The sequence below is a fragment of the Eptatretus burgeri genome, chromosome 5, assembly GCF_056783735.1.
Source record: "Eptatretus burgeri isolate ZD-2024b chromosome 5, Ebu_testis_v1, whole genome shotgun sequence".
Lineage (NCBI taxonomy): Eukaryota > Metazoa > Chordata > Myxini > Myxiniformes > Myxinidae > Eptatretus > Eptatretus burgeri.
Genome location: NC_140965.1, coordinates 51,100,804 through 51,122,252, shown reverse-complemented (window position 1 = coordinate 51,122,252; position 21,449 = coordinate 51,100,804). Strand labels below are relative to the sequence as shown.

General features: G+C 47.8%; 1 protein-coding gene and 1 long non-coding RNA gene across 3 annotated transcripts in view; both read right to left on the bottom strand.

Annotated features, from left to right (window-relative positions):
- The window catches only part of F2 (coagulation factor II, thrombin), a 105,641-nt gene that overhangs the window by 42,940 nt on the left and 41,252 nt on the right, over window positions 1-21,449 (bottom strand). Inside the window, exons 5-8 of the mRNA XM_085881854.1 lie at window positions 7,633-7,689; window positions 7,430-7,535; window positions 7,206-7,342; window positions 5,112-5,414 (exon numbers count right to left, since the gene is read on the bottom strand). Of these exons, the coding sequence (XP_085737980.1) occupies window positions 5,112-5,414; window positions 7,206-7,342; window positions 7,430-7,535; window positions 7,633-7,689 (603 nt within the window). The remainder of the gene's footprint in view (window positions 1-5,111; window positions 5,415-7,205; window positions 7,343-7,429; window positions 7,536-7,632; window positions 7,690-21,449) is intronic.
- Window positions 1,324-5,091, bottom strand: LOC147026430 (uncharacterized). 2 transcript variants are annotated; one of them, XR_015058337.1, is made up of 3 exons: window positions 2,178-5,091; window positions 1,871-2,073; window positions 1,324-1,664 (listed from the first exon to the last, which is right to left on the bottom strand). It is a non-coding gene; the product is annotated as an uncharacterized LOC147026430 (long non-coding RNA). The 2 variants fall into 2 exon arrangements; XR_015058336.1 differs by having other exon boundaries at window positions 1,894-2,073; window positions 2,178-5,084.

The following is a 21,449-nucleotide window of genomic DNA, read 5'->3' as shown; positions in this document are numbered from 1 at the left end:
ATCGTGAAGAAAATGATCAATGCCAAATTGAAACTTGGACTTGGAGATTCAAAAAACTTATAGGCTCTAATGATGTCATTAAGATTGAAGAGCAATTCGCTGATGAATTGCATAAACCAATATTCACAAAGTTTCGTAGAAGGAAGGTTTATTCCAAGGAAGTTGATAATATCTGGTCCGCTGATTTGATTGAACTCAATAATGATAAGGGGTACAAGTATGCTTTAACCGTTATTGATTTGAGGAGTCGATATGCGTGGGTTGTCCCTTTAAAAAAACAAAACAGGTAATACTCTTATGTTAGCCTTTCAACAGATATTTAATAAAAGTAAGAGAAAAGCGAAAAATTGTGGACTGATGAGGGTAGAGAGTTTTATAACAAGACATTTATGAATTTTCTAAAAAATAACAGTATTACATTTTACAGTACCTTTAATGAAGGAAAAGCCGTTGTTATTGAACATTTTAATCGTACATTAAAAGAGAGACTATATTAAAAATTCACACAACTCGGTTCTCAACAATGGTCATATTTTATTCAGGATATTGTGGATAAGTATAATGACACGATTCACACGTCAACGAATACAAAACCATTCGAAACATTTACAAAATTAGAATATGAAAAAGAGATTGTCAGAAAGCCTAAGTTCAAAGTTGGTGATATAGTCAGAATATATAGATGGAAATCTCATTTTGAAAACGGTTATACAAAGCGGTGGATGAATGAACTTTTTTAAATTGTTGACGTGATAGATACAGTTCCTTGGACTTCTCAGGTATATGATTTAGAAGGGGAAGATATTTTAGGTTCATTTTATTCACAGGAATTACAAAAGACAAAGATAAATTGAGAATTTTTTGACTCCGCCCCTTTTTGACTCCGCCCACACAAGCCACACCCACATAAGCCCTACCCACACAAACCCCACCCACACAAACCCCACACACAAACCCCACTCCACACAAGCTCCACCCACATTCATCATATTCACATAATTAGTGATTAGTCAATTTGTTAATTAGTTCCCCACACACAACATGTTTATTTAATTAAAAAAATTATCCACCCATCCACACAAGCTCCACCCACACATCCACCCATCCACCCATCTATCCAACCATCCACATCAAACCTTATCCACAGAAGCCTCATCCACATAAACCCTTCCCACATCAACCCTTCCCACACAAGCCCCACCCACATAAACCCCACTCACACAAGCCCCACCCACATAAACCCCACCCGCAGAAGCCCCACCCACACAAGCCCGCCACCCAGATAAGCCCCGCCCACACAAGCCCCACCCCCTCATCCCCCCTGTGCGTCCCCACCTTTGACCCACCACCTCCCTCATTCCACTCCCCACCCTTCCCCACACACACACGGGGAGGGGGGTGGGATGAGGGGGTGATTGGTGGTTGGGGGAGCGCACCTACCCCCCCCCCACCCTTCTTTAAATCTCCTTGATTCTTTTCTTGTAGTTAAGAATCAGATAATTATAAGAAAAACAACTATAATTAATCAACATTGATAATATTAAAAATTCAGTTGTAAAATAAATGATATTTCCAAGCAGTCTGCTTCAGATGTCTTGAGTGTCAGGTCAGATTCCTGCAGACGATTAACTTGTGTGTTTGTTTCATCCAGGCAGGGGTTTAATCTGAAAAATAAAAATAAAATGTGTCAAACCTCGAGAGAAATAGAGAGATAGACTGAGACAAGCAGAGAGAGACATATAGACAGATATAGGCAAATGGATAAATAGAAAGACAGAGACAAGCAGAGAGAGACATATAGACAGATATAGGCAGATGGATAATAGATAGACATAGACAAGCAGATGGACAGACACTCACACAAACTCACACATTCACGTGCATATTTCTCACTTTGAAGTCAGGCCTTTTAAGATTAGAGGAGGTGTCAACAATGTTTCCCAGTCAGTAATGATTTCTTTGATTTGAAGACGAAAGGAATAAATCTCTTGAATAACATTGCCCATTTGTATCCACTCGTTGTGTAATTAAAATCATTCGTTGTCCACAGATGCGATTAGCGATGAAGATAAGCTGTTTGGGGAAAGAAGACAAATAATAATATTTCATCGTACAGTGTTTTAATTAATATTCAGTTGCATCACTGTCATTCTCAGAGAAAGCAAAAACAAACTTACCAATATTCTTCTCCAGATGATTCAGGACTCTCTTCTTCAGATGAAAAATAGTTCATGTTTCACTCATGTCTCAATAGGACAAGATGAGAAAAATTATAAAGCTTTCAGACAAAGTTTACGACTGATGGCTCGTTTATAAAGCAACTTTGAGGAAGTGAAATTACCTAATCTTGGAATTTCCAGGGCGTTGTACCAGATCGGAAATGATGGTTCGGTCGAGACAACTTGGGAAATATGTGGGCGATACATTCTCAAGCAGTCTGACTCATTTAAACATAAAATGAAAATGCTTTGAATGATTTTGATAAAACTTACGTTTATTAGCCTGTTGGTGTTCTGGTTTAAAATATAACCACGAGGCCTTGTCTCTCACAGAATACTTCCTCATCTTCGTGGCACGAACTGAAAACACTTAAAAAAACTTCCCCATTTATTGGCTCACTCTTTGAATGGAATGATAATATAAAAGAAATGTTGTGTTAATCAGTGTCTCAATAGGACAGAGATCTTAATTATAATCCCAATTTAAGTCAGTCCCTTAAGTTAGTCCCAATTTAACATTGGGGGGGTTGGAGGGTGGAGGAGGGGAAGGGGACAGAGATTAAACTCCTGGTTCGAGCTTTTGAGCCTTGAGACAGAGAGTCAGAGGGGGGAGAGAAAATCATTCTCCTCTTTTGACCTGATGGGCCTTGAGCAAGAAAGCTTCCCCTATTAATTTGTATGAGTTTTTTTGGGGGGCCCTGAGACAGTCTCAATTTAACATGAGCTTGTATGGCAGAAAATCATTCTCCTCTTTTTGTCCTGATGTGTCTCGAGTCAGAGAGTTCTCCCTATACATTTGTATGGGAGGAATTAGCCTCCTGTTTAGGGGTTTTCGGGGATCAATTCAAAGAGATTTTTCCCCTTCACCCCATTCATTTGCATGGATGTCCCAGAAACCCCATTAATCTACTACTCATGTGGTTGGCCGTACAAAGATTGTGAGATAAAATCACGATGAGTGTTCATTTAAACGGTTTAGATTTTTTGCATAAAAGCACGGTTTCTTCAATTCCAATGATTGCCTTTCATCACAATGCCACAGACTTGATATGTGCTGATCAGCTTTCATGTTGATCAAACCCGTTTAATTCGTTATAACCAAGTTATCATGCAGGTAAAAATAGTTGCGTCATATTTCTTTTAACACTGTGTGGTTAGAATCTCTGACCCTCGTCCTCATGTCCAAGTGCACCCTTGATGGGCCTTGTCACAAACCTTATAAAACAATATTTATTGGTGCATCAAGATAATCAAAATGAGGACAGAATTCTTATTTACTCCTCGGACAAACCAGAAACAATTATTTACTGTTCAGGCAAAATGTCTTGCGTTTATGATCAGAGAATCTTTGAAATATGTTTCCACAACAAACCCACCCAGACCGTTCTGTTGTTACGGATTTGGAAGTTTACTGCAAACAATAGCCAGGTCCTATAGATCAGTTATATCGGTAAGTGTGTGTTTCTCGTTAGAATCCATCCCCTGTGTCAAACGGGAATTTTGTACGTGCGCTGTGGATTATTTTATAGATAGGATTTGTTACATTTTACATCAACAACAATGACAACCCTCTGCTCGCGGTATTGTCAGCGCTCTTCGCGCGCTCACCGGCATGCGGGTGTGTCTGGAATTCCATGCCCCAGGCGGTGTGCGTTTCGGTGTGGATTTCGCACCGTATATGGTCACAAAGTGTTTCGCTTCAACTGCGTGCCAAATAAGGGTATGCGTCGTTTTCTGCCTAATGAGCGACGAGCAGACCAGAGTCGGGGCGGTCCTTGGCAAGAAGGCGGAGCCGCGACATGCCGCCCACCCAATGGGAGCAGGCTACGGGAGCGGATGGGCCCCAAAAGAAAAGCAACAAAGGTGATTGAATTCCGTCCAGTCTGCTCGAGTGCGCGTCTCTGTCCGGGTCTGCGGCTGACTGCATCGCGCAGATCCGAGGCATCTCATCTGGCGCATTGCTGCGGGCGGTCGACCATCTCAACTCGGGAGATCATCTCGTGTCACCTGCCTGCGAGCCGGAGGAGCGTGCCAACGCCCGACGCTACCCTCCATACCTGGTGCTTGGAGCGGCCTCGTGTTGCGGGTTTGAGTTCCGTTACCCCAAGATCGTCGAGAACCACATGAGGTGGACAGGTCCATCTCTTTCTGGGCGTGTGTGTGTGTGTGTGTGCGTGTGCGTGTGTGTGTGCGTGTGTGTGTGCGTGTGCGTGTGCGTGTGTGTGTGTGTGTGTGTGTGTGTGTGTGTGTGTGTGTGTGTGTGTGTGTGTGTGTGTGTGTGTGTGTGTGTGTGTGTGTGTGTGTGTGTGTGTCCTTGGGCCCCGTCTATAAGTAACAACTGTGTAAGTGCTTTCTTTGCTCATTGTACATTGCTTTTCTTATAGTCGTGATAACTCTGCTCTTTGTGTGCTTCCCCTCCCCGGTTATTGTAAAATAAATTCCCCTTTTGTTGAATGTCCCAGCTCGTCCAAGTCCTTTCCACCGTTGGTTTGCCACGGTGCGTATTGGGGATTAGGAAGGCCGTTGCTGCCGTAATTGTGCATTTGGACTGACGGACCTCGGTAACCAAACGCTCAGGTTACGCACGGTTTGAGCACAGTAACGGCTCGTCCCGCTCAAGGCCTGCCGAGGGTGTGGTTCCCCGGTAATTGGACTGCGTGGGTATTTCGGTATATTGAAGTTGGAAATTAACCCTACCCCACGCCGTCGAAGTATTGGCGACCACGGTCCTTTAAGTGACCCGTCGGCCCCAGAGTTATCCGGGGTGACGACCTATAAATTCCGGGTGTTTGGTGGAGCCGACTCTACTGCTCCATCTAGCGGTCGTGCTCGCCACCGAGACCCGGCCCCACAACACTATAACATTTAAAAGGTGAATCTGCAGGTATTTACCGCAGTAGTTCAGTTGGCAGTAGTCCACGGTTGTGCCCTCTACACCTTTTGTGTAGCACCACACTCCCTCACTGTCCCCATCTGGATTACGGCAGTAGTTGCTCGTCAGTCCGGCCGTGGTAAACTGAGAAGGAAGGAAGTTGGAATAAGAGCCTCTCCAGGGTAAGCAAGGCTTGCCAGTCCATGTGATGTTAAGGTCCCCACGGTAATCCCGACCCTCACGTCGCACACACGGCACATCCTCTGCTCGGGTCAGTGAAACTTCAATTGAGGGCTTCATATATTCTGGTGGAGGGTCTTCTCCTGCAAGGGAAAAATCAAAACATGTGTTATTAGGTCAATAATGACACCATGTGTGATGTATTGATGGTATATGCAATCATTTGAAGTTCCATTTCGAAAATCTTATGAGTTCCATTTTTCTTCTTACATTTTATGCTCCTGAAGGAGCTTCTGCATCGTGTAGGTTTTTTTGTAATCAAAATAGTGCCTCAAGGAAGAGCGAGCTGGCAGAGGGTAAGAAGGCGATGAACTGGCAATTGGGTGGTGAGGCCACAGTTGGACACTATGCAATGGAATGAACTAACAGGAAAAGATGAAGGGAGGATACCGCAACCAGCAAGTAAGAGGGTTTGATTAGGCAGGGTAAATGGGTCGAAGCAATTGTGAGTTTGGTTTGCGGATAACATGAAATAGTTAACCACTTGCTTGAAGCCATGAAGGGACCATGGGGGCTTGAACATCCTTAGGAAGGCAGATCCACAAACAGAAGGAAAAAGTTGAGGTGTGTCATAAACCTGGGTTTGGGGGGGTTTAACCAGGAGGGGTTTATGGGAAGTAGACGTACATCCTCGAGGAGCTCTTTCTTGTGTACAAAATCAAGGATCATGGAAGAGATAGAACACAGAATGGATCAGGACATAACATAAAAAAAGGAACATCAGAAAGAGAAGCGGAAAATGCCAACAGCAGGGCTGAGGGAGAAAATATACAAAGATGGACAAAGGGATGTGGGTAATGATGAAGGGTAGGGGAGAATGCAAGGATTGGACAAGATGGATACAGAAGCAAAATTTGAGGGGTGGGAGTGGGGATGGTTTAACGGTAGGGTGCATCAAACGCCCCCTTTTTGCAAAAGTTTGAAAAACATAACGGCGATAGGACAGATGTGTTCGAATACATGAAAAAACATTTCTCCTTTTTTTTTCAGGGTTTTCGGTCATCATCTTGGGGGTCCACATCGGGGTCAAAGTTCAGGCACGCAGCTCCTGCGCATTTTTCAGAATAAGTGTTATTTTTCACTGTATAGTGATCAAAACTTGTATCTGGTGGTGAAATAATTCTGACATATCAATGTACTGCTCCTTTGGTGATGTTCCAGTGATATAGAGCCAATCAAATTTTCCGGGAAACTGTGCCAACAAATTACAAGCCAACCATGTTACAAACATCACCAAAGGAGCAGTACATTGATATGTCAGAATTATTTCACCACCAGACACATGTTTTGATCACTATACAGTGAAAATAACACTTATTCTTAAAAATGCGCAGGAGCTGCGTGCCTGAACTTTGACCTCGATGTGGACCCCCAAGATGATGACTGAAAATTCTGGAAAAAAAAAGAAATGTTTTTTCATGTATTCGAACACATCTGTCCTATCGCCGTTATGTTTTTCAAACTTTCGCAAAAAGGGGGACGTTTGATGCACCCTATTTAATGGGTGTCGAAAAGATCATGATTTTGGATGGGGGATTATCTGAGATGGTGACGAACAGCTCTCTTGAAGACCTGGAGAGAAGAAAGAGATTGAAGGTGAGCAATGATTCTGGATTTTGGGGTTTCACTAGAGGGGGTTGCTTGTGGACCACATGCGCCTTACAGATACCTGGGGGATGGGGATAAAGAGGAAAAGGCAGAGGATGCCAGAACAGATAGGAGACCAGTGACCTGTCGGTGATGGCAAAGTAATAGACAGCTTCATGGCGGGAGATTCCATTGATCTTGAAGGCCTTGGTTTCCATGGCGTCAAGCTGAGCAATGTGTGAGGCAGGGTTGCAGCATATCACTTGGGTCGTAGCAGTGTTGCTTACCACACTTAAGCACGTCACAGGCCTCCCTTTTCACCGTAGGGTCACGTGTGTAGCACCAAGGTCCTTCTGGGGATTCATCAGGATTGCGACAGAAATTCTCTTCCAGGTTAAGGTGAGGGTTGTCTATTGGGTTGAACCTGTGAGAACAAAGGCACCAGAGGACATTTGAGTAACATTTTCGAGTTTGCAGAAAGCTCTTTGTTGTATGAAAAGTAAATACTTACTCTGGCTGGTGTGGAAACCTGCTATGCCAGTGCTGGCATTCAATTCCAGAACGAGTAACAGAGGCATTCCCCTTGTAAAATAAACCAATCCCAACAACACAGGTTCCTGGAAGCACAACAAATGGAATGGTTGTGAATAATGGTAAACATGAGGGGTTTTGTGTTGTGCAAAACATCATTTTTAAAATAATAGGGTGGCCAACCTTCAATGCATCTTTGAAGCCTGTCCTGACTCACAGAAATATTCCTATCGTTGCAATCTGAGGAGAGAGTAGAACAGGAGTGAGTACAAGTGACTGTGCCAACTCCTATCAAATCTCACCTGTCCATTTACAGCTATTTTAGTCGATAGTATTATTGTTATTATACACAGTTCACTTTGCTTTTTAAAGGTCTCGATCTTGAAAAGTTACGTTCTTCGTTGAGGTTTTTGCAAAACTGTGTGTGTGTGTGTGTGTGTGTGTGTGTGTGTGTGTGTGTGTGTGTGTGTGTGTGTGTGTGTGTGTGTGTGTGTGTGTGTGTGTGTGTGTGTGTGTGTGTTCGTACATAATGTACAGTGTGATTGTAAATGCCACTGGGGGATGCATGCAGTGCCACGTGTAGATAATCCATTTAAAATGACAGCTTCAATATTTGAATAACAGTTCAATTTAGTGGTAAGTGGTGTGGACGTAACCACTGATTTGTGGACATGTTTTACCTAAGGTATAGTGTGCATGATTTAATGTACTATCATTATCATGGAGGGTCCTATAAAAGAAGTGTAAGGATTTCATAGTCATATTTTAAAAAAACATTCATGAAAATCAACTTCTTGTTTTTTTTTCAGATTCAACATTCAGGGACAGAATTTTCATGATGAACAGTTGAACAATCGTTCTCTTTTTGTTGGCAAACAGAATCTTCAAGATCAAGTGCTCCATCAATGCAGCTCAAAGAGCATGCCGTCGAGAACTTCATGTCAATGCTCCTACTTCTGAGCGCATCATCCGTAGGTGTGTTTTAAGATTTTGGGAAGATGGAACGGTACCTGATAAACCATGATCAGGTAGACGACAGTCTGGAAGAACACAAAGAAACATTGAGTGTGCGCGACAGTGTTTTGAGAAGCCCCAAAAAATCGACCAAGAGACGTTCAATGGAACTTGGACTGGCCGAAACCCCTTTAAGATGTTTTGAAAAAACAGAGTACAGCTGGGGTGTGGCGCTGCCGGTACCTGTGCGGGAGGACGAAAGTCCGAGTCTTCAGGTCCTTGGTACTTCCAGTCTTGCTCTATGGGTGCGAGACTTGGACTCTGACCAAGGATCTGAGATGGAGACTTAATTCCTTTGGTACCAGGTCTCTTCGGAGAATCCTTGGCTATCGCTGGTCGGATTTTGTGTCCAACGAGCGGTTGCTGAGAGAGACTTGGATGAGATTTGTTACCTGCATAGTCCGTGAGCGTCAGTTGCGGCTGTATGGACATGTGGCTCGTTTTCCTGACGCTGATCCTGCTCACCAGATTCTCTCAGCGAGGGAGTCTCATGAGTGGAGGAGGCCAGTGGGTCGACCACGTGCCTCATGGTTGCAACAGGTTGACCATCATCTCAAGGAGATGGGGATGGGCCTGGCATCTGCCTGGGGGATGGCCAGACGGAGGCCCCTGGAGTACCGGCGGAAAATGGACGCAGCGACGCGCTGTTCTGGCACATGCTCCCATACCTGACCTGACCTGAGTACAGCTTGTGCAAGAAATCCATTCAACTGATTTTGAAACTCACATGTCATTTTCGACAAAACATCTGGAACTAATTGTTAATGAAGATGAAGGTCTAATTTCTTACTTCATAATGAGTCAGGTCAGGTCAGATATGGGAGCATGTGCCAGAACAGCGCGTCGCTGCGTCCACTTTCCGTCGGTACTCCAGGGGCCTCCGTCTGGCCATCCCCCAGGCAGATGCCAGGCCCATCCCCATCTCCTTGAGATGATGGTCAACCTGTTGCAACCATGAGGCACGTGGTCGACCCACTGGCCTCCTCCACTCATGAGACTCCCTCGCTGAGAGAATCTGGTGAGCAGGATCAGCATCAGGAAAACGAGCCACATGTCCATACAGCCGCAACTGACGCTCACGGACTATGCAGGTAACAAATCTCATCCGAGTCTCTCTCAGCAACCGCTCGTTGGACACAAAATCCGACCAGCGATAGCCAAGGATTCTCCGAAGACACCTGGTACCAAAGGAATTAAGTCTCCGTCTCAGATCCTTGGTCAGAGTCCAAGTCTCGCACCCATAGAGCAAGACTGGAAGTACCAATGACCTGAAGACTCGGACTTTCGTCCTCCCGCACAGGTACCGGCAGCGCCACACCCCATGATCCAGTGAATCCATGACTCCCCAGGCCCGACCCAGACGTCTATTGACCTCTGACTCGCAGCCAGCAGAGACATGAATATCACTGCCAAGGTAAGTGAATCTATCCACGACCTCAACATCCTCACCACAAACAGACACAGACAGGACAGCAGCATCCAAGATGTCACCGAAAGCCTGGATCTTAGTTTTGACCCAAGAAACCCGTAATCCCAGCGGCTCCGACTCTTCATTCAGCACCTCGAGGGCCCCCAAAAGGATGTCTAAAGTCTGCGCAAAGATGACTGCATCGTCTGCAAAATCAAGGTCCGAGATCTTGACATTCCCAAACGATGCACCGCAACTTGATCTCTCCAACATCCTCCCTAAAATCCAGTCCATACAAGTGCTGAAAAGTGTGGGGGCAAGTACACATCCCTGACGAACTCCAGTAACAACTGGAAATAAGTCAGAGATGGTACCACCACACTTCACAGCACTCTCAGTACCAGAGTAGAGTTTAGACATCAGATCGATCAGTTTTGGTGGCACCCTACGAAAACCAAGAATCCTCCAGAGGACATCCCGATTCACTGAATCGAACGCTTTACAGAGATGAACATAGGCTGCAAGCAGCCCCTGCCGAAACTCTCATCTGCGTTCGGTGAGGACACAAAGGGCAAGGATACGGTCAATCGTTGACCTCTTTGGTGTAAAGCCTGACTGCTCTGGACGCTGGTGCTCAAGCAGATGGTGGCGAACCCTCTCAAGAATTATCCGAGCAAAGACCTTGCCCGGCACTGAGAGCAGCGTCACCCCTCGGTAGTTGTTGCAGTCTTGGCGATCACCCTTCCCTTTCCAGAGAGGGACAACAAGGCCCCTCTTCCAGTCAGTTGGGATGATGCCTGTGTTCCAGGCAGAGCATAAAACTGCATGCAACGACACGAGTGCAGCATTTCCACCAGCCTTGAGAAGTTCGACATGGATGCCACAAATCCCTGGAGCTTTGCCCCGTTTCAACTGCTTCACCACAGCCCGTGTTTCCACAAGCGAAGGTGGACCACAGTTGATTCGTGGGACAGCAGCAGGGATTGTAACACCCTTGACGTCCAACTCGACAGCTGGGGGATCAGCCTGGTACAACCGCTCAAAGTAACCGGCCCAGCGGGCCTTCACTTCAGACTCCTCTGTCAAGAGCCTACCACTCTCTGCTCGAACTGCAGTGCTCTGAGGGATGGGCTTGGATGAACGTAATGCGCGAATTCCCCTGTAAGCGGGACGAGAATCACCTGTCCACAGGTGATACTCTACCCCCTCACAGATTCCTCGCACATATGCCTCCTTGTCCACCCTCAGTGCACGTACAGTTTTACGCCTCAGCTCCCTGAACAGCTCAGCTCTGCCATTCAGCCTGGCCCTGCAACTCTGGTCAATGGTATCCAGTGTCCCTTGAGAGATAAAATTCTTCTTTGCCCTGCGGTGAGTTCCAAGACATCCACCGGCAACATCAAGGACGGTGGTCTTAAAGGCGCTCCACAACTCTTCAGGACCCCCCAAAGCACCCAGACCCCCCAAGTGTCCACTCAGCCTGTTCGCAAACTCCTCAGCTACTCTCTCATCCCTGAGCTTGGCAACATCCAGCCTAGGCTGGGATGGTACCATTCTCCAGGATTTTAGGTGCAGCTTTAGAGTTGCTACAACAAGCCTGTGGTCAGTATTGAGGAACTGAGCACTCCGGTAGACCCTGCAGTTCTGGATCATCCTCCAATGACCGTCAATGAGGACATGGTCAATCTCCTTTGCCACACCGCCAGCGTTGGAATACCAAGTCCAGCGATGAGCTTGTGGGCGCTGAAACCATGAACCAGCCACCCTAAGTCCATGACTTCTTGCAAAGTCAAGGAACTTAGTGCTATTCTGGTTCATAGATCCTGACCCATGGGGACCAACACACACCTCATAACCATCCCTATCAGTTCCAGTCGATGCATTGAAATCCCCCAAGACTAGAAGTGTATCTCGTCTGGGGCACTGATCAACCACAGACTCGAGCGTGGCGTAGAATGCATCCTTCATGGTGAGATCACTCGCCTCAGTCGGAGCATAAACAGAGACCACGGAAATGACACCGAAGGAGTGACGAATCCTTAATCTCATAATACGCTCGTTGACCGGTGTTACCTCAATTATCATTGGGGTCAGCTTATTGGACACAGCAACAGCAACTCCTTGGGTATGGTAACCATCAAAGTGACCAGACCAATAGTAGGTGTAACCACCCACCGTTATCTCGCCGCAATCCAGTCTCCGAACCTCAGAGAGAGCTGCAATCCCGATGTCCAAACGCTTGAGCTCAGATGATAACAGAGACAGGTGATCATCCTCTCTTAGGGTGACGAAGTTCATTTTCATTTGAATGGTTTCATTAACAAACACAATTGTTGGATGTGGGCTTCAGAAAATCCACAGATTGTGCACCAGTGTGCAATGCACCCTCAACGTGTTACTGCGTGGTGTGGAATTATGGCAAACAGAATCACTGGTCCGTACTTTGTTGAGGATGATTAAGGTGAGATTCTAACAGTGAATGGCGAAAGATAGTGTGACATGATCTAAAACTTCCTCAGACCATCGTTGCAGGAAATGAATCAAAAGGGAATTGTATTTTCAACAAGATGGAGCCACCTGTCATGCAGCAAGAGTGACAATGGCAATGTTGCATCAGCTCTTCCCAAACAGGGTAATTTCTCGTAATGGAGACATAAACTGGCCTCCGTAATCCCCAGATTTGACAGCAGCAGACTTCTTTTTGTGGGGTTGCTTAAAGGAGAGAGTGTACATCAACAAGCCACTGACATTGGAGGATTTGAAAGATAACATAAAGACAGAAATTAATGCCATAATGTGTGAAGCTTTGACCTATTTATGGAAAGTGTTGTTCTTAGAGGGAGTCAAACTGTGGCAACTCGTGGTGGACCTAGCAGATATGATTTTCCATGCTTAATGGTAATATAAATTTTGTTTTTGATGTATGTTTTTGAAGTAAAATGAATTATTTGTCATTAATATTGTTGCAAACGCTGGTGACTTCAAAATCTGTACTCCTGACAACAGTGATATGGACGTGGCCCGGATAACTCTGAAAGGCCGGCATGTCTAAGAAAAGACCACAGACGCCATCTACAACACTTACCTCTGGCCGGATCTTCATTCCCAATGTCGGTTTACCACACCTGTGAGATGAATGAAGCAGATTGGGAACCATGCCGATGGCTGCGTAATGGATATTAATTGGCTGAGCGAGCCAGTGTCACGTGCCCCACCCCGTTGTCTATCAGAGCAATTTATCATTTGGGCCAATTGCCCCGGTAGGGCTATCTCAGATCAACCCCAAGCAGGATAAGTCAAGAGATAATATCAACTATTTCATCAATTTATAACACAAGCAGGAAATTGGGGGAAGAAATGGTGGTTGGAGAATTCAAATGATAATGGCGGGAGAAATCAGGAAAGACAAGGAAATCAATGTATAAGCACATATACATTCCCATTATCCTCTATGTGATATACCCACAATTGGATATTTAAAACGATCACTTAGCAGCTCTACGCAAATGGATCCAGTCACACCTGCTGACGCAATCTCACATGTGAATAACATTCGTTTCTAGACTGCGTATGATTTGATTAAAGGACACTTGCAAATTTCCCTGGACGAGGCCAACCAATCCCTCATGGTGTTCATGACACCATGGGGTCAGTTGAAATACTTACGAGCTCCAATGGGCCTCAACGTGAGTGTGGATGAATATTATTACAGAAGTGACATCGCTCTTCATGTAATCCAAAATATGGTCAGGGTCGTGGATGATATAACCACCGATGGACCGACATTCAATGCGCATGTTCAACTGGTGTGGAATGTATTTTTCCAATGTCGTGAACATGGCATCACATTAAACACACACAAATTTCACTTCGCTCAGGACGGTGTCAAATTTTGTGGCTACATCATCAATCGCGATGGCATCGCATTGGATCTGGACAAATTGAGTGCCATTTTGGACTTTCCTACACCTACCAATGTCACAGACTTGTGGTCATTCTTGGGTTTGGTTCATCAGTTGGATAGTTTTTCCACTAAGATTTTGACTGTGTCAGATCCTCTCCGTAGCTTACTGAAGAAGGGATCAGTATTCGATTAAACCACCAATCATGACAGCACATTCTTGCTACCAAACGTGCTCTTACATCACCACCTGTTCTTGCGCATTTCGACCCTTCATTACTTACAATGATATGGACTGACGCGTCTCATCTTAACAGACTTGGATTTGTGTTGCTCCAGCGACACGGTGATCCATGGAAACTTGTTCAGCGTGGGTCTCGTTATCTGAGTGATGTCGAGTCTCGTTATGTGATGATTGAGCTCGAAGCTCTGGCTGTAGTTTGGGGCATGAAGAAATACTGCCACTACCTCCTGGGCCTACCCACATTTCAGCTCGTCGTCGACCACAAACCGCTTGAATCCTTACTGAACATGTACACTTTGGACACGATTGATAACCATCGTTTCCAACGTATTGTGGAGAAATTGTCTCTCTTTACATTTACAACGACTTGAAGGAAGGAGAGTGAGCACTCCATCTTGGACGCTCTCTCACGCCGCCTGGTGGATAGCTCATTGCCAGATGACGAGAAGGTGGAGATGCATGTTCAACATCACTCAATGTGCTCGGTGATGGCCTGCAGCCTAGGGCCCACGTGTTTGGTTATGGTGTTGTTTGAATAAACTTTGAATATATATAAATATATATATATATATATATATATATATATATATATATATATATATATATATATACATACATACACACACACACACAGATTTTAAAAGAATATATACATTTATTGCAATATATATATATATATATATATATACATATATATATATATACATATATATATATATACATATATATACATATATACATATATATATATATATACATATATATATATATATATATCGCCTGGTGTTGGCGCAGTGGTTAGGGCAGCAGCTTGGGATCCAAGAGGTCCTGAGTTCAAGCCCCGTTGGGCCACTGAATTAATACACCAGGGGGTTGACTCAGCCTGTCATCCTTCCGAGGTCGGCAAAATGAGCACCAGTATACTGGGCCGGTGTATACCCCGGTTAAAATAGGTGTACCTTATCCCTGTGTCGTAAGAGGCGACCAGGGTTGCGTCAGGAAGGGCATCCGGCGTAAAACATGTGCCAAATCAGTATGCGGATCATACGAATGATCTGCTGTGGCGACCCCTAACGGGAGCAGCCGAAAGAAGAAGAAGAAGATATATATATGTATATATATGTAAATATATATATATATATATATATATATATATATATATATATATATATATATATATATATATATATATATATATATATATATATATATATATATATATATATATATATATATATATACACACATATATTGTTATGGCTGTGGAAATTCGCATTACACCATAAAGGGCCGTCAGGTGAGATATCTCCAAAGGTACATGTGTAGTTAGACCAGACCCGTTGTATAGAGGGAATTCATGTGATCCATTCGGGCTGCGATCCTCCAGTTAGTCGTTTTTCTTTCCCTATCTTTGATTTCAAACGAACAAAAACTGCCAAGGTTGCTAGTGGGCTTTCCCCGCCATTCTTCCCAGCGCTTGGTGTGAGGGAAGGGGGGAAGGGCGGCTCGCCGCCGATTGGTGGATGGACAGCGTGAGGCGGTCGGGGTGAGGGAACGCCCCTTTTCGAGAACCCTCTCGAAGGAGGGTGGAGCCGAAAACGGGGTGGAGTGAAGGGTGGAGCCCCGCGCTATAAATGTCAGACATGGGCGGGGCGCGTTCTCTCCCTCTTCTTGCGCTCTCTTCCTCTTCCTGCGTTCTCTCCCTATTCCTGCGCTCTCCCTCTTCCTCTCGCTCTCTCCCTGACTTGTGAAACTCGTCTGAAGTCGTTGTTGGGTCATTGCCGAGCTGTGTCGTCATGGTCGAGTGTCTCTGCGTCGGTGTGGAACTCGCGGAGCTCGAGGAGCTCGTTGAAGTCGAGCTGTTGTCGTCGAGTCGGCAGTGGAGGGCAGTGGAGGAGACTGAGCTCAGAGTGGAGGTCGTGGGAGGAGGACTCGACGGCCGTACCAAGGGAAGTCCTTTCTTTTATTTGTGTTTGTGTAAATGACTATGGGTGGCGCCTGTCCGACAAGTAGAACTGTTTACGTGTTGCCGTGTGTACGCGTATTCGGTTTTAACTCTTTCTTTCGCTTTATATGTGCATATTCATTATTGTGACTGTAAATACGTGCCTTCCGTGCTGGTCTGTGTGAATTAAACGTGCTTGTGTGAACTTGTTCCCCGTTTCGCTGCGTCCTTTCCTTTGTTTGACTCTCCATCCTGCTTCACGTAAGGGGTTCGTAGTGGGTGCAACATCCCGGTAATTAATCGGAACCGTCAAGACTGACGATAACACCGCTCGGTTATCATTGTAGCATGGAACGGACCGCTTAAGCGGTTCGTGTCCAGAGTCGGCCTGTGGCGTGGTACGATCGCCCGGTCGACCATTCGCGCAGGTACTTAGGTAGATCGAATTTGGCGAGCAACCCTATCCTGTGCGGGTGGGCAATTGGCACGATCGTGGTGAGGTTAAACCCCCACCCGTGACTAGCTCCCGGCGTTGTTCCTAGAGGGTCACGACTGAATTGTCCGTTCCGGTGGGCGAGGCGGCCACCATTCGAGTCGAGCTGCTGATTGCACGCCGACGGGCTTGAATTCGCAACACTGGTGTCCGGGAGTGGGATTCGAATCCGCCCCGCCTCCAAGCTAAATTCACGGGGAACGGAGGAGGAGTGTGCGAAGGAAACCCCCCCCCCTCCAAATTACGAGCAATTTAAATTAACCCCTTACGAGAAATAAGATGGAGTCTCAAGGCGAGCGGGAGCCAGGGGTAGTAGGAATGGATTTACAAATGTTAGAATCCATGGCCCAGGATAAGAACCCCGAGCACGAAATGCTTATGGTGTACAATGAATTTCCCCAACTTAACCCAGAACACGAAACGGGCGCGGCAGCGGCAGAGACCGCGGTGTATGACACCTCCCTTCCCCCACCCTCCGCCAAAACCCCTCGATCCTGGCCGAATCGGCTCAGCCGAGTGCACCCGACATGGCCCAGCTATGCGCCATGCTGGCGGCAATGAATGCGAAGATGGATACAAACACAAATGAAATAAAAAACGGAATGAAGGAAGAAATGAAAGAACTGCGGGGTGAGATGCAGAAATAGGCCGAAGCCTGCAGGCGGGCACGGCGAGAATGTTGGCAATAACAGGGGAGCTCAAAATGGCGGCGCCACGGGTGGGAGCGAACGAGCTTGGAGGGAGTGCAACGGTTGTCAGGCCCGCAATGGAGGCGGGTGAAGGCAAAATAATACGGGAGGCGTGTTGGGCGAGAAGCGTGGAGGTGACGGAAAAAGTAACGGTGACCGAGAGGGAAAAACTAAATGGGGTGACCGAAACGTGTGAGACGAGACACGAGGTGACGATGGAAAGAAGAAAAGAAATAATAGTTGAGACGAGGGAAGTAACAAAGACAAAGAAGGAAATGAGAGTATTGCCAGAGACACGGGAGATAGAGAGTGAATTGGACGGGGTTAGTGATGAACACACACACACACACAGAGTTAACGAGGCTTAATGGGGGTGAGCTGGCGGACTGTTTTGTGGCCCGGTGCGAGCAGCTGGATGGCCTCCTTCGGGAACGGAGGGAGACGCTATGCTCCCTTGAAGCTGATCACGACCAGATGGGTTCGGTCGTGTCAAGCGAGTTCGAGGGGATGAGTGCTGCGAACGGGTGCACGCTGAGCTTGGGGGGTATGGAGGCCCCGGGAACCCTTGTAGGGATACGAATCCCCAGTGTGGTTGTCCCGGTGTGTGTGGTGCAAGGTGTGAGTGCGCCCCCGTGTGTGAGTGGTGTGGTTGCGAGTGTGCCGGAGTACATGCCTCCCAGCACATGGTGTGTGAGAGGGGCAGTGTGTGTGAGAGAGCGGTATATGAGGGAGATGACGGTCGGCATGTGTGAGCATGCAGCCGCGTCTCCCGGGGTGAATGTCATGTCGTAGTGAGTGTGCGCGTTGTAACACACAGGAGTGTGTGCGTGGAACGACGACAACGGCGACGTATGAGGGACAGGGGCCGGGTAGTGGCCGTAGCTGTAATGGGGACCGCGCCGGGTTTGCCCAGCAGCGAGCGCAAGGTTCGTGCTGTGGTACGCATGAGACCCCCACGTGCTCCCTTGCGGGAGTGAAACCCAGTCCGGAAACAAGCGCGGTGAATGTTGCCGATCCCGCGACGGACAAAGTTTAGGCAGGATTTCGGATTTGGACCGGATAGGTTCCCCACGCGGGCGTGTGTGTTAAGCTCCAACGCGCAGAGCATATGTTTTCGCGTGGGGAACCCCTCGAGACGCGAGGCTTGTGTTTTTTTTTATGCGCCTGTGACGTCATGGCTGCGTGTATGGTTGGAATCCGGCAGGAGGGTGAATCCCTGCCGGATGGTACCGTCCAAGAGGGATGCGAACAGCTGCCATGACGTCACGCCAAAGGTGCCCGGCTGTGAATTGCCGCGCTGGTGCACAGGTTGCGAGTTGCCGTGCTGGTGCTGCGCGAGAAAAAAAGAGAAAAAAAAACAAGCCTCGCTTTCGGGTGAACAGGATTCCCGGGCATGGGGTGGAAGACCCCCCTGCCTGGGCACAGGATACCACTAGCTAGGGGGAAGGGTTAGTGATAGTTTGACCGGCTTCATGGGGCAGGGGTAAGTCCTCATGGGGCCCGTGGAATGGATTAGGTTGAGGGATGTTAGTTGAGATTTAGGTTGGGAAATGGATTTTTGGGATTTTGAGAACAGTGACAGACTTGTGGATGTGTCGCGGGGACGTAGCTTAGTGTTAAATGGAACGTGCTATAATGTAAGGGACGACGTGGGAGCACGAGATAGTTAGGGGAAGTAGTCAGAAGGATGGCTGAGTTCAGCGATGTGCGAGTTGAGAAGTGTGGAATGGGACGTGTGTTTGGTGAGTGAGTGAGGTCAGCGGGTCTGTGTGTATGGAGTGAATGTGGAATGTATGGTGCGATGAGTGATTGGGGGGAGGAGTGATTCCCGCCCAAGGGACCCCGGGGTCAGTGTAGAGTGAGTTAGCTGGGTTAAATTGACAAAATGGAGGTCGTTTTGTTGTTGGTGGGAATGTAGGCTCGAAACCCGTTTGAAAGGTGTGCAGGAGCCCTGTTGACGGGCTGGAAACGTGGTTGCGAAAGGTGAGTATCGCTGAGTGGGTACCCCGGGCACCAGGCTAGTAGGCCAAGGGCCCATGGGGGGGGGGCGGGATAGCGTAGTGGGCACGGGTGCGCCCGCATGATGCAGGGGCCCGGGGCACCGTTAGCCGCATGGGCAGTGCATTAGGCACGGGCACCCAGGGAAGGGGCCCGGGGCACCAGCCTGCCACGTGAGTGCTTCAGGGGAGTCGCCAGGGAGGGCACTCCCCGGTGTTTAGGGAGCTGGTAGTGCCCGGGGGTGCCATAGCTGGAGAATCGGCAGAGGGTAGTGCCTGCCAAGGGAGCCACGCATCCCAGCCATGAGACCGTGTGAGGGCACGGAGAGAAAATTGGGGGGCGAGGCCCGAAATTGTAAGGACACCAACACAGGCGACGGGAATCTTGGTTGTTAGAACCGATAGTTTAAGCGAGAGGCGCTTGTTGTAAGCCCCGGGGTAGATAAATGGTTAATAGATAGGGTAAATAGGTAGTGTACCCCTCCGCACCATCCATCCCTTCGCTCTCATTGTGGGCCGCTGGACCCACTTTGGGTAGATCGCTGAACTCCGAGGAGGCCATCCTGAGGCTTGAGTTGGGCCTCGACACAGGATGCTAGCCCTCCCTCATTCCCCTTCAGGAAGGGAACGTAGGGGTTGGGAGTAGGCTAGGAAGATGGTAGGTTAGCCGAACAAGGACGATAAAGGGGGTTAGGGGACGAATTATAGTGGGAGGTATAGAAATTATAAGGAAATAAAACAAAAAAAATTAATTGAGGCTAAATAGTTTTTTCCAAATGAAGGGATTGGGTAGGTACAGTGACAGACAAAGGCGATAGGTTGGGAGGGAGACCGTAGGGTAGGTCCGAGCCCGCCTTCCGAGTGGCCAGCACCACCGCACTCCCTCCACGAACCTCCAGAACAAGGCAAGGGGCCGGCCAATTTCATCTGCCGGCTGTGTTTTCCTGCAAGGCCTGTGCCGGCCCACTTCATCCGCTAGCTGTTTGCTGCGAGGCCTGTACCGGCCGGATCGTCTGCAGCTGTGCTTCAAGGACTGTGCCGGCCAGTCCATCTGCTGGCTGTGTTTGCTACAGCGGCCTTGTCATCCCTTGCCTGCCTGCCTTTGCCATCCATGCCTGCTGCCCTCGATTCTGCGTTTGCCCCGTTCTGTTTCGATTTGCTCCCCCCCCCCCCCTTGTTCATTGCCATGTGCGCCAGGATCGTCACGAAGCTGCAAGGACTGTCCTGTTGGCAGCTACAACACGGGCCTGCAGTGGCGGCCCGTGCGTCGGTTCACCGTTGACTTTTGTTTTGCTCCCTGCAGAGTCCATTGATCCTGGACCATGGTTTCGTGCAAAATGTATAAGTTAAGTTGTACTGTAAATATGAGTGCGCCCCCGGCGTGTATGTCTTAGCGCCGGCAATTTTAAGTCGTCGGAATGAGTGTGTTTGTTAGTTAGTTACTCAGCCCTCAGGTTATTTATTTTGGGGACACGAATACACTGAATGTCGCACTCAGGGATCCGTAGGTAAAACGTACTCGGGGAGAACTACACATGATGGCACACGAAAATTTGCCGACTCGGGACGAGTCTGTAAAAAAAAGGGACGGCTGTGGAAATTCGCATTACACCATAAAGGGCCCTCAAGTGAGATATCTCCAAAGGTATATGTGTTGTTAGCCCAAACCCATTGTATAGAGGGAATTTATGTGATCCATTCGGGCTACGATCCTCCAGTTAGTCATTTTTCTTTCCCTATCTTTGATTTCAAACGAATAAAAACTGCCAAGGATGATGGTGGGCTTTTCCCGCCATTCTTCCCCGCGCTTGGTGTGAGGGAAGGGGGAAGGGCGGCTCGCCGCCGATTGGTGGATGGTCAGTGAGAGGCGGTCGGGATGAGGGAACGCCCCTTTTCGAGAACCCTCTCGAAGGAGGGTGGAGCCGAAAATGGGGCGGAATGAAGGGCGGAGCCCCTCGCTATAAAAGTCGGACATGGGCTGGGTGCGTTCTCTCCCTCTTCCTGCGTTCTCTCCCTCTTCCTGCGCTCTCCCTCTTCCTCTCGCTCTCTCCCTGACTCGTGAAACTTGTCTGAAGTCGTTGTTGGGTCATCGCCGAGCTGTGTCGTCATGTCGGTGTGGAGCTCGCGGAGCTCGAGGAGCTTGTTGAAGTCGAGCTGTGTCGTCGTCGAGTCTGGTCGAGTCGGCAGTGGAGGACGGCGGAGGAGATGGAGCTCGGAGTGGAGGTTGTGGGAGGAGGACTCGACGGCCGCACCAAAGGAAGTCGTTTCTTTTCTTTGGGTTTGTGTCAATGACTGTGGGTGGCACCTGT